The 12,001-nt window shown below is 49.2% G+C and overlaps 2 protein-coding genes across 4 annotated transcripts in view; one reads left to right on the top strand and one right to left on the bottom strand.

Moving 5' to 3' along the window:
- Positions 1 to 3,766, bottom strand: part of LOC137910673 (structural maintenance of chromosomes protein 5-like) — a 9,455-nt gene extending 5,689 nt beyond the window's left edge. Inside the window, exons 1-11 of the mRNA XM_068755057.1 lie at positions 3,597 to 3,766; positions 2,528 to 2,669; positions 2,396 to 2,448; positions 2,047 to 2,209; positions 1,769 to 1,903; positions 1,501 to 1,641; positions 1,264 to 1,425; positions 906 to 977; positions 403 to 658; positions 116 to 270; positions 1 to 48 (exon numbers count right to left, since the gene is read on the bottom strand). The exon at positions 1 to 48 is cut by the window's left edge and continues 66 nt beyond it. Of these exons, the coding sequence (XP_068611158.1) occupies positions 1 to 48; positions 116 to 270; positions 403 to 658; positions 906 to 977; positions 1,264 to 1,425; positions 1,501 to 1,641; positions 1,769 to 1,903; positions 2,047 to 2,209; positions 2,396 to 2,448; positions 2,528 to 2,669; positions 3,597 to 3,766 (1,497 nt within the window). The remainder of the gene's footprint in view (positions 49 to 115; positions 271 to 402; positions 659 to 905; positions 978 to 1,263; positions 1,426 to 1,500; positions 1,642 to 1,768; positions 1,904 to 2,046; positions 2,210 to 2,395; positions 2,449 to 2,527; positions 2,670 to 3,596) is intronic.
- Positions 3,767 to 5,519: 1,753 nt separating this feature from the next.
- LOC137910681 (uncharacterized protein C18orf19 homolog A-like) lies at positions 5,520 to 10,986 on the top strand. Of its 3 annotated transcripts, none has more exons than XM_068755069.1 (4): positions 5,520 to 5,610; positions 8,419 to 8,816; positions 9,969 to 10,080; positions 10,206 to 10,986. In XM_068755069.1, the coding sequence occupies exons 2-4, from the start codon at positions 8,425 to 8,427 to the stop codon at positions 10,485 to 10,487; spliced, it is 786 nt and encodes a 261-aa protein (XP_068611170.1). In that variant the 5' UTR covers positions 5,520 to 5,610; positions 8,419 to 8,424; the 3' UTR covers positions 10,488 to 10,986. The 3 variants fall into 3 exon arrangements, with proteins under 3 accessions (XP_068611170.1, XP_068611186.1, XP_068611178.1); XM_068755085.1 differs by having other exon boundaries at positions 8,416 to 8,816; XM_068755077.1 differs by lacking the exon at positions 5,520 to 5,610 and adding an exon at positions 5,959 to 5,972 and having other exon boundaries at positions 8,416 to 8,816.
- The last annotated feature ends 1,015 nt before the right edge of the window (positions 10,987 to 12,001 follow it).

Below are 12,001 nucleotides of genomic sequence, written 5' to 3'. Positions count from 1 at the left end.
GATGTGGTTCTCGACGTACTTCGCAAAACGGTGATCCTTCACGTTGATCTGAGGAGCGACAGCGTTCTCACCGTGCCGCCGTGCGGAGACCCCCACGGGGCGAACCGGGACTCACCACCAGCATCATGGGCTCATAGACGTTCCCAACAAAGAGCTGCCTGTTCTGCCTGAGCCACCGGAGGGCAGCGTGCGTGTCCTTGTGGCGTCCTCGCAGCTTCTCTTCTTTGGCCTTCATCACGTTGTTCATGTCGTTCAGCTTCTTCTCCAACACTGGCGGTTCAAACGAACACCAACACCCCGCAGGGATCACACTTCTGTCCTGCGACTCGTCGACTCGTCGGGACACGATCCGGTCCTGAATCGGTGTGAACGGGAGCAGAGGGAATCACTTTGAGGACTCACTCTTGGACTCGGCCCAGATGTTGTCCTCCTCCCTGCGCCGGTCGGACTTCTCTCCCTCCGTCTTGGCTCTCTCCACCTGGAGACGCTTCAGCTCGTGGTTAATCGCCGTGACCCGCGGCGCTACGTCTGGCAGGTCGCCCATTTTGCCGAGCTCTGCCGTCAAGTCCTCGATGGCCCGCCTGGAGTTGCTGATTCGCTTCTGGTGGTCTTCCTCTTTCGTCTGCTTCAGTCGCAGCGTTTGTTTGATGTCTTCTATCTGTAGAGACGTTATCGCTCACTACGACGTAAACGCGCGGCCGTACGTGACTTCCTGCTTTATTTTAACGACGCGCACAACTGGAAAAGGATTTTTCTCATACAGAGTAAAATTATACTGCAAATATTTGTTTTTTTACTAATTAAATAATGCAAAAGGAAATGTATGCAATCGCGTACCGTTTTTATTCTGCTTCTAATTGTTACAGAATTGATTAGAGTTCGGACTTTAATGTTCTTAATCTCACCTCGTCGTGTTTTCGGTCCAATTGATCTTTTTTCTGTTTGATCTTCAGGGACGCTTCTTTAATGGCTGCACTCTGAAAATAAACTCACACGAATCACTATGACGGTATCACATGTTCACTTTAGCTCCCCCTGCTGGCCACCGAGTCAGGAATAAAACCGTTATAATAACGTGGGCGTTACGGGCGCCTGCGGGCAGCGCCGTGCGCTGATTGGATGTTAAAGCACTGGAAGTCCTCGTCGATGTCCATGAGTGTAATGAAACTGCTGTACAAAAATAATAAATACTGAACAGACTGAAAGCAAATATTTTCCCTTTAGGTTTCCGTCCACATCCTGTCACTGTGGAGCCGTTTTCACCTTTGCCTCTAGTTGTGCCGCAGCCGGCTTCAGTTGTCCGTCCACCTGCTGGATCTTCCTCAACATGGGCGCCTGGGCCTGCTTCAGGCTGGCAAGCTGCTTCTTAGCCTCATGGCGCTCGTTCTTCACCTCCTCGAGCTCCTTCCGGGCGGCCTCGTACTCCTAGTGTCAGACGGAACGATCCCGCTTTACTCCCGACTGCGAAATGGATTCCAGTACTTGGTTTCACCCACTCACCACCCACGGCTTCTTCTTGTCGAGTAACTCAGTCACATCCAGATGCCTCCTCTTTTCATAATAACGGTTTACATCATGTTTGTTCCTTTCAATTCTCTGCCTGGCTTTCTCCAGGAAGCTGCCTTTCTCCTTCACTACATTCTAACGGGACAGATTTGCAAATAAGAACGGCCGTAATGGAATCATCAGTGGTGTGAACCTCGCCTTTCATTTAGGAACAAATTCATAACCACACACGACAAACGAGACCTTCTGGGTCTCGGCTCACCTCCAGGTCTCTTTCTTTGTTGCGGACGTTCTTGAGCTCACAGTGGTACTCGTACATCTCTGGGGGTCCCACTGACTTCTCGGTTGCCTCCAGCAACTCAATTTTGGACATCTTGGCAAACTCTCCAACTTTTTCCTGCGGGGACAGAACAAATACGTCCCCGTTAGACCGGACGACAGTAAAGTACTCCGGCAGGTGACCGAAGTTATGCCACAACGCCCCAGTTGAAGTACCGGTAGGTACAATAATCCACTTCCTGTGCAGCGCCAGAATCCCACCTGCGGTAGAAACTGGCAGAGGTTGCTGACTTGGATTCGGAGAGCCTTGACTTCCTCTTCCACTGTTTTCTGGTTGCAGCGTTTCCCGTTGAGCATCCACAGGGACTGATTGTTCGCCGCATGGATCTCCCTGTTAATGACTAAATTACCACCTTTCTTATACCTGGAATAAGGACAAAGATCAAACGTACACAATTAAATACATCTGGAATAGGAGCGTGACTCCTACGAATCATTAGAAGGCTGACCTAAAAGCAAAATGAACGGTCAGAAACACCAATATCGACATTGATCCGCAGATCTCACACATGGCACAAGCTGCCGGTCCGGGTGTGTGTCTGTGACTCACAGCTCGACCTCAATGACGCCTTTGTTGCAGCCGCGTTTCACAAAGAGCCCCACCTACCAAAGAGAGACAGCGACGCGGTGATGGGATCTGATCATCGTGAAACCGTGGCGACGGCGATGCCTGTTTGCTCACCTTGTCGCCTCTGCCCAGGACTGCAGGCTTGCCGGCCAGACCCAGGCAGAGGGCGCACACGATGCTGGACTTGCCCGTTCCATTGGCTCCGACAATCATGTTGAGACGAGGTCCCGGATTCACCTCAGAGTAGTCGTAGGTCCTGCCAGAGCGCAGGTGTAAACGAGAGTTCATTACGGAAGTAAGACACCAAAACAGGAAGTAGCTAAGGTCCCGTGTTAGGGTACAGGGTTAAGGGTCCCGTGTTAGGGTACAGTGTTAAGGGTCCAGTGTTAGGGTACAGTGTTAAGGGTCCCGTGTTAGGGTCCCGTGTTAGGGTACAGGGTTAAGGGTCCCGTGTTAGGGTACAGGGTTAAGGGTCCCGTGTTAAGGTCCCGTGTTAAGGTCCCGTGTTAAGGGTCCCGGGTTAAGGTCCCGTGTTAGGATCCTGTGTTAAGGTCCCATGTTAGGGTCCCGTGTTAAGGTCCTGTGTTAAGGGTCCCGTGTTAAGGGTCCCGGGTTAAGGGTCCCGGGTTAAGGTCCCGTGTTAGGATCCCGTGTTAAGGTCCCGTGTTAGGGTCCCGGGTTAAGGTCCCGTGTTAGGATCCTGTGTTAAGGTCCCATGTTAGGGTCCCGTGTTAAGGTCCCGTGTTAAGGTCCCGTGTTAAGGGTCCCGTGTTAAGGGTCCCGTGTTAGGGTCCCGTGTTAAGGGTCCCGTGTTAAGGGTCCCGTGTTAAGGTCCCGTGTTAGGGTCCCGTGTTAAGGGTCCCATGTTAAGGTCCCGTGTTAAGGGTCCCGTGTTAAGGTCCCGTGTTAGGGTCCCGTGTTAAGGTCCCGTGTTAAGGGTCCCGTGTTAGGGTCCCGTGTTAGGGTCCCGTGTTAAGGTCCCGTGTTAAGGGTCCCATGCTCTGTGATTGGCCGGTGCGGAACACTGACACTGCCTGACGTTGGTCTTAAATACTAGGGCTGACATTATGCTATCATAGCGCTAGTTAGCTCGAATGCTGTTAGCATGTGTGCCCGTTTATCCGCTCATATACTGGCTTTAACTCCCAGCGGCTTCCGTGTGTTTGGGTCAGCAGTAACTTACAGGAAGTTGTTCATGGTGAGGCGAACTATGGCACCGTCCCCGAAAGGAGCTGCTCCCCCCCCGGTTCGCTCCGGAGCAGGACTCGCTGGTGAGCTGCACAGACTCGCGTCAGACATCTTTGAGCTGCCTTTAACGTGCCCGAGTCTCCGTTTCTTGCTAGATCCTTCCATGACAGGGGAATGTCTGATACACACCCTCGCGCGTCCCCGCCCCCTCGCAGCTGTTGCTCAAAGCTCATTGGTCAAAACGGATCACGTGTATACACAAAGAAAGTCGTCATCGCAGTGAATATCGTTTATTCTCGCGAGACCCGTAGTGCGGGAGCGACCCAGTCACAGGACGGCGACGCTGGACTGTGTTATTATTGTACACTTTAGTCTGGGAGACTTTTCATATAAATGCATTGACTTCAGTCATATTTTACATCTTATGAAAAATGAAACACTAAAATGTGCTCATTTATTAACACAGTTATAACTTCACTTTGCGTCATACGACCACAGTCAGGGTGTTTTATTCATGAGTAACATTTGGTTATTACTGGACCTGATACTGCACAGAGAAAATGATATACAGCTTCCAAATGTGCTAATAAATATAAATTACGCTTCAACCATGCAATGAGGCGCTAGCTACGGCTGAGCAGATTGTTTTCTCACCAAAACCGTTCAAGTATTTCTTAATAGTATTGTTTTTTTATCTATAATTTTTAATGCTATGTGCTCACTGTCTAACATGGAACGCTACGCCCTCTGCTGGAAACACGATGTAGAACAATAACACGATGTCACATGAATGAATGACACAACAATCAAAGACACTGTTGCCATGCACACGCAGGTTACGTTTGCTTTGAGCTTGATTTTGCGTTTCTGTGTTCCTCCATTCGCGCTCCCTCACTCTCGTTTCTTTCTCTCGAGTATCGTCTGTGTGACAGTTGAGGGCGGACGGGGAGACCATAACGAGACACACCTGAATGCCCTTCATCATCTCAGAGTCCATGCATCGACCCTGCTGACCTTTGCTCCAGCCTGTTCCTCACTGTTTTGTCGGTTTTTTGTTGACTGAGTATTTTCGTTATTGTTGTTTTGAGTAACGCCAGCCCGTCTTTCATTGGTTTGCTTTAATCTCGTGAATGCTCGTTGGATGAGTCGTTTTGTTGTTATTCCCTCCGTCGAGGCAAAGGTTATGTATTCGCCGCCGTTTGTCTGTTCTGGATGAAATATTCAGGAAATATTGGGAATGTTACCAGGAACATATTATTAAATGTTGGTGATGATCCAGAAGAGATCCTGGATTACTTTGGAATTTTCATTAACATTGCAGTCAATGGAGCTTTGAAATGTGTTGCTCAATATCTCGGTTGATTATTGACCGATGAGCTGCTTGGTGGAGGTCTGCGCTCTGAGTGCATTTCTTGTTGTTGTTATTATTATTGTCATTATTATTATTGATAATAACTTTCATTTTGATAGTCTGTTGATACCCAAGGCCACTTCACAGAGTAAGAATTATAAAAGCATAAAGCTTCAACTTTTTATTTTGTCTGGACTGTAAATCTGTCTGCTCCTGGATTCTGGGAATTCATTGATGAAATTGATCCATTCATTAACATTGCAGTCAATGGAGCTTTGAAATGTGTTGCTCAATATCTCGGTTGATTATTGACGAATGTTTATAGAATTCCCAGGGATGGCTGGGAAAACAGAAAAGGCAGGAAGGACTTTGGGAGGATAGCAGGGAAGCAGCAGAAGCGCTTGGAGTGGGTGGAGAAGCTTTGGCCCCTCGGTTGGGCTTTTCCTCCATCACTTATTTAGACACTTCAGTTTGTCATGTGGTAACGGAGCCTGAGCCCCACCCCGCATCAGTAGGGGGCGCTAGTGCGCCCTCGCGAAGGCAGACAGCTGCCGCCGCGCACCGGGAAGAAGAAGCAGCGGCAGCAGCGCATCGTCTTCATGCGGCCGTCAGGAGGAAAGTTTGGGGTTTGTCTCGACGTCAATTCAAGAGTTCCAACGTAAGTTAGCCGCTCCGCTGCCCCCCCTGCAGGTCTGCTTTAGTAATGCTTTATTACTTTATTTCCTGACTGTTAGCAGACACGAGGTAGCATTCACCTTGCTAACGCCAGAAGCCTCAAAGCTAGCAGCAGGTTCAAAGGTCTGGTTCAAAGAAACGCGACAGACCGGCGCGTCTTCTCTTAGGAAATGCTTCCGCTCTGCCCTCCACAACGCCAACCGGACTAAAATAGTGCGCTTTAGAAGCAAGTGGACTTTAGCTTGTACTTCCCGTCGGGACTTCTAAAGTAAGGTAGAGCCTGTTGGGGTGCTTTTATTTTGATGATGCACGAACACACTTCCGGTGTCATGGTGGTCGGCTAACGTAGGTCTCGCTACAGTTTGGCTAGCTGCTATATCGTAGTTGTAAATATTGCCCGATGATCAGCGACAGCGTGTGAAGCTACTAGCTATAAAACCGGAAGGTCGTCGTTAGCCTCGTGATTCCGAAGAGAACATTATGGACGTTTGCAGCCGCTCGTTGGTTCGGGGCCGCCGCGTGGATGACCTCCGCAAGGAGAGACCTGGAACTGACCAGGAAGCAGTGAGGGACAGAACTGATCAGGAATAGAACTGATCAGGAAGCAGTGAGGGATAGAACTGATCAGGAATAGAACTGATCAGGAAGCAGTGAGGAATAGAACTGATCAGGAATAGAGCTGACCAGGAAGCAGTGAGGGACAGAACTGATCAGGAATAGAACTGATCAGGAAGCAGTGAGGGATAGAACTGATCAGGAAGCAGTGAGGAATAGAACTGATCAGGAATAGAACTGATCAGGAAGCAGTGAGGGATAGAACTGATCAGGAATAGAACTGATCAGAAATAGAACTGATCAGGAAGCAGTGAGGTCGTTCCTCTTCAGGAATAGAACTGATCAGGAATAGAACTGATCAGGAACAGAACTGGTCCTTTTTGACGGTTTCTAACGGGTATAACTGAGACTTTGCTTCATAACGAGGAAACCGTGCTTCCTGGTGTTTCCTGATCGATAGCTGTAATGTTCATCAGAACAACGCTAACGGTTGAGATGAGTACTCCTTGTTCTAGTTCACGTACTCTGGAAACATGAACGTGTACTCTGGAAACATGAACGTGTACTCTGGAAACATGAACGTGTATTCTGGAAACATGAACGCGTACTCTGGAAACATGACCGTGTACTCTGGAAACATGACCGTGTACTCTGGAGACATGAACGCGTACTCTGGAAACATTACACACACCTGATGAGAACAGAAGCCAAACATAGTGTCTGGTCACGCTTATACATTGTCCTTTTAATCGTATCACAGGATCAATAGATCAACAGTACAATCACTGCGAATGTGTTTAAAAACTGATCCAGAATATTTGACATACTTTTTCTAGCAATATTAGAAATTCACCGACTGCGTTTTATCCACATCATGGCATAAACTGGATAATGAATCAGCTATCGTATACATTTGTGTTATTTATACTTGAATTGACTAATCAAGGAAATAGTTTTGATGTATTAATGAATGTATTTATAGCGGCTGGAGGAGAATCTAGAGAAGAGGAGGTATCAGGTGTCTCTGATAGGACAAAGGGACAGGTCTACAAGACAGTGGTGAGGACAGCCATGATGGACGGCTTAGAGACAGTGGTGAGGACAGACATGATGGATGGCTTGGAGACGGTGGTGAGGACAGACATGATGGACGGCTTAGAGACAGTGGTGAGGACAGCCATGATGGACGGCTTAGAGACAGTGGTGAGGACAGACATGATGGACGGCTTAGAGACGGTGGTGAGGACAGACATGATGGACGGCTTAGAGACAGTGGTGAGGACAGACATGATGGACGGCTTAGAGACAGTGGTGAGGACAGACATGATGGACGGCTTAGAGACGGTGGTGAGGACAGACATGATGGATGGCTTAGAGACAGTGGTGAGGACAGACATGATGGATGGCTTAGAGACAGTGGTGAGGACAGCCATGATGGACGGCTTAGAGACAATGGTGAGGACAGACATGATGGACGGCTTAGAGACGGTGGTGAGGACAGACATGATGGACGGCTTTGAGACAGTGGTGAGGACAGCCGTGATGGACGGCTTAGGGACAGTGGTGAGGACAGCCGTGATGGACGGCTTAGAGACAGTGGTGAGGACAGCCATGATGGACGGCTTAGGGACAGTGGTGAGGACAGACATGATGGACGGCTTAGAGACAGTGGTGAGGACAGCCGTGATAGACGGCTTAGGGACAGTGGTGAGGACAGCCGTGATGGACGGCTTAGAGACAGTGGTGAGGACAGCCATGATGGACGGCTTAGAGACAGTGTCTCTGAGGAAAAGACAGGAGGCGGAGCTAGAAGTGGAGGAGATGAAGATGCTGAGGTTCTCCTTGGGAGTGTCCAGGTTGGACAGGATTTAAAATGAGACAATAAGAGGGACAGTGAAGGTTAGACGTTTTGGAGACAAGGTCAGAGAGACCAGACTTTGATGGTTTGGACATGTCCAGAGGAGAGACAGGGACTATATCGGTAGAAGGATGCTGAGGACGGAACTGCCAGGGAACAGGACTAGAGGACAACCCAGGAGAAGAGACATGGACGTAGTGAGGGAGGACATGAGAGTGGCTGGTGTTGGGGAGGACGATGCAAAGGACAGGGTGAAGTGGAGAAGGTTGGGTTGCTGTGGCGACCCCTCAGGGGACAGGCAGAAGCAGCAGATGACTTGTTGTTGTTGTTTTAGACTAAATAACCGTTTTCTTCTGTTCCTGATCGTCGTAACAGCAGCAGAGGATGATTCTGCAGCGAGTCCTGAGTCCCGGGACGATGTGGCAGGGAGCCGCGATGCGCCCGTTGCTGATGGGCTTCACCGCCTCGGAGCCGCCGGTCCCGTCCCGTTGCCGTGCACTCCGCCTGTCGGTGCCACCCTCCACACGGCAGCGCCGGCTCACAACCTCAGCCTCCTGTAGGGCGGCGCACCAGCAGGAACCAAAGTCCGGCGCCGAGCCTCAGGAGGGGGACCCTGGAGCCGAGGCCGCTGTGGAGGTGGACCCCTTGCAGGACAAGACCATTGGCCTGGTCCAGAGGTTTAAGAAGACCTTTAAGCAGTACTGGAAGGTGCTGGTCCCCGTGCATCTCCTGACGTCCTCCATCTGGTGTGGAACGTTCTACTACGCTGCTATGAGGTGAGTCCTTCTGAGTCAGGGTGACGCGGTGCCGTTTGTGTTTCTGAAGAGCGACCTACAATATTTCAAGTGATTTTTCATTCCTCATGCCGGTACTCTCAAAAGAGCGTTTGAAAAATGATGGTCTTGCCTTTACGCTCAACGACGGAGTTACGCTCCGAAGACTTTGTCGTCGAGCAACTCGGCTTTCGACCAAAAAAAATGGGCTTTAAAATGCTTCGGAAGTTTAACGGATGTGGATCCGAGGCGGACCGAAGACGGAGTCGACCCGAGCAGGTTCAGTTTGAGTCGACCTGCCGTAGGAGAAAGACGTAGCTGATTTTTTGCTTCGTGAGCGAGTTTTTTTGCTTTGTTCTCTTATTCATGGGTCCAAATGAGGTCACAGAGCTAGCGGTATGGTGAAATCAACGCTTTCGGCTTTTCTTAAGAAAACTGACCTAAAGAGAAAGCAAAGGGAAAACCCCCAGAGGGACAGTTACCCGGTCACTGGAGGAGGAGCCAAATCAGTGTGTAAATTACAGAATTGTTGCTAGCGGTAACTTAGTCTGTAGTCGATAAGTCACAAATGGGATCCCTGGGATCACAGCGCCCCCTACCATGAGGCAGGAAAACTCACCTAGTGCCTCTTCTACCAGCAGTTTAATAATTGCACGGCACAAGAAACACGTACATATAAATGTTTACAAAGAAAACACTACATCATAGACATCAGCTGAACTACGGCCATTTATTTCACACTGCTAAAGTAAATCTCTCCTCCTACTTGTCCTTGTCTCTCTCTCTCTCTCTCTCTCTCTCTCTCTCTCTCAACCCAACCGGTCAATTGAGATGGCCGCCTACTATGAGTCTCTGGTTCTGTCCAAGGTTTCTGCCTGTTAAAGGGAAGTTTTTCCTTGCCTCGTCTCCAAAGTTCTTGCTCTAGTTGGGTTCTGTCTTTCCCTGCTGCTCCTGTAAAGCCTTGAGACGACTTCCTGTTCTGATCTGGTTCTATAGAAATAAAACTGAACTGAATTGAATTAAATGGTGACGTGCAGAGAGAAAATGTTCCTTTTCTTGCACGGCCCCCCCTGCCTGCATGTCACTAGTTTTTGTTTTAATATATATAAAGTTGGGTGAAATCTGTCCCCCCCCCGTCTTCTGTCTCCACTCCAGAGGTGTGAATGTGGTGCCTTTCCTGGAGATGATTGGTCTACCGGACTCAGTACTCGTCCTTTTGAGGGACTCCTCGGGGGGCTATGCTCTGACTACTTATGCCATGTACAAGGTACGTTTATGCTCCAGCAGCAAGTCACTTTATTAAGCGATGACTCGGACGCGTCTCCTGATCAGGCCGGTGGATTCCGGCTCGGCTGCTCTGACCAGACGTCGTTTGTCTTTGTTTCCCGACAGATCGCGACCCCCGCTAGGTACACTGTGACTCTTGGCGGCACCTCCCTCACTGTTCAGTACCTCCGCAAGCGCGGCTACTTAACCACACCGCCGTTAGTCAAGGAATACATTCAGGACAAGATGGTGGAGACAAAGGAGAAACTGACCGAAAAGATGGAGGAGACAAAGGGGAGGCTTTCAGAGAAGATGGAGGAAACGAAGGACAAGTTCTCGGAGAGACTGCAGGAAACCAAAGAGAGAGTCTCTGAGGGAAAGGCGTTCTTTAGAAAGAAGAATGATTAGTCATGTTTACAGAGTAAACCGGTCGTTTCCGGTTTGGGCTGCACTTCCACGACTTGTTGAAGGAGACTTGTGCTCTTCCTGTCCGTAACGTTTCACATCACAGACGTGAGATTTCAGCGTAATCCACGATTCCCTGCGAGGAGAGGCAGCAGCTTAGCCGGTAGCTCCGTCCTTTGTGTTTATTTCATATATGCAAGAGCAAAATGAGCTTTGAAGTGATCAATAAAAGACGAGCAGAGTCTGTTTGGGTGGGTAAAGCCTGAAGCTCGCGCGTACCCGTGTGTGTACCATTCCAAGCCTTTGTGAAGGCTTGCGTCTCGTGATGAGAATGAATTCCGTTTTTGAATTTTTCCTTTTTTGTTGACCTCTCGCTTCTGTTTGGCCTGAAGATGATGCTTGAAATGACCGAGTTTCAGCCGCCCCTGAAACACGGAGGTCCGGCACCCTGATGGGTCAGACGTGTTTGCTGAAGAACTCGACTGAATAAAGAACAATGTTAATCACAGATTCATTTCGCTCTGTTCACGTCAGCGCGCTGTAATAGTGACGTATCACTGGGGTCGTATCACTGGGGTCGTATTACTGGGGTCGTATTACTGGGGTCGTATTACTGGGGTCGTATTGCTGGGGTCGTATTACTGGGGTCGTATTACTGGGGTCATATTACTGGGGTCGTATTGCTGTACGATTTCCAATAGTTTGTGTTTTATACGGTGCATCCGGAAAGTATTCACAGCGCTTCACTCTCTCCATGTTTTGTTATGTTGCAGCCTTATACCAAAATGGATTACATTCATTTTAATCCTAAAAATTCTACACACAACACCCCATAATGACAACGCGAAAAAAGTTTTTTTTTAATTTTTGCAAATTAATTAAAAATAAAAAACTAGGAAATCACATGTACATAAGTATTCACGGCCTTTGCTCAGTACTTTGTTGATGCACCTTTGGCAGCAATTACAGGCTCAAGTCTTCTTGAATATGATGCCACAAGCTCGGCACACCCGTCTTTGGGCAGTTTCACCCATTCCTCTTTGCAGCACCTCAAGCTCCATCAGGTTGGATGGGGAGCGTCGGTGCACAGCCATTTTCAGATCTCTCCAGAGATGCTCAATCGGATTCAGGTCTGGGCTCTGGCCGGGCCCCTCAAGGACCTTCACAGAGCCGTCCTGAAGCCACTCCTTTGATACCTCGGCTGTGTGTTTGGGGTCGTTGTCCTGCTGAAGGATAAACCGTCGCCCCAGTCTGAGGTCGAGCGCTCTGGAGCATGTTTTCATCCAGGATGTCTCTGCACTTTGCTGCATTCATCTTTCCCTCTATCCTCACTAGTCTCCCAGTTCCTGCCGCTGAAGAACATCCCCACAGCATGATGCTGCCCCCACCATGCTTCACTGTAGGGATGCTATTGGCCTGGTGATGAGCGGTGCCTGGTTTCCTCCAAACGTGACGCCTGGCATTCACACCAAAGAGTTCAATCTTTGTCTCATCAGACCAGAGAATTTTGTTTCTCG

Source organism: Brachionichthys hirsutus, chromosome 3, assembly GCF_040956055.1.
Source record: "Brachionichthys hirsutus isolate HB-005 chromosome 3, CSIRO-AGI_Bhir_v1, whole genome shotgun sequence".
Classification (NCBI taxonomy): domain Eukaryota; kingdom Metazoa; phylum Chordata; class Actinopteri; order Lophiiformes; family Brachionichthyidae; genus Brachionichthys; species Brachionichthys hirsutus.
The sequence above is the reverse complement of the archived record's forward strand: the minus strand, read 5'-3'. Positions and strand labels throughout refer to the sequence as shown.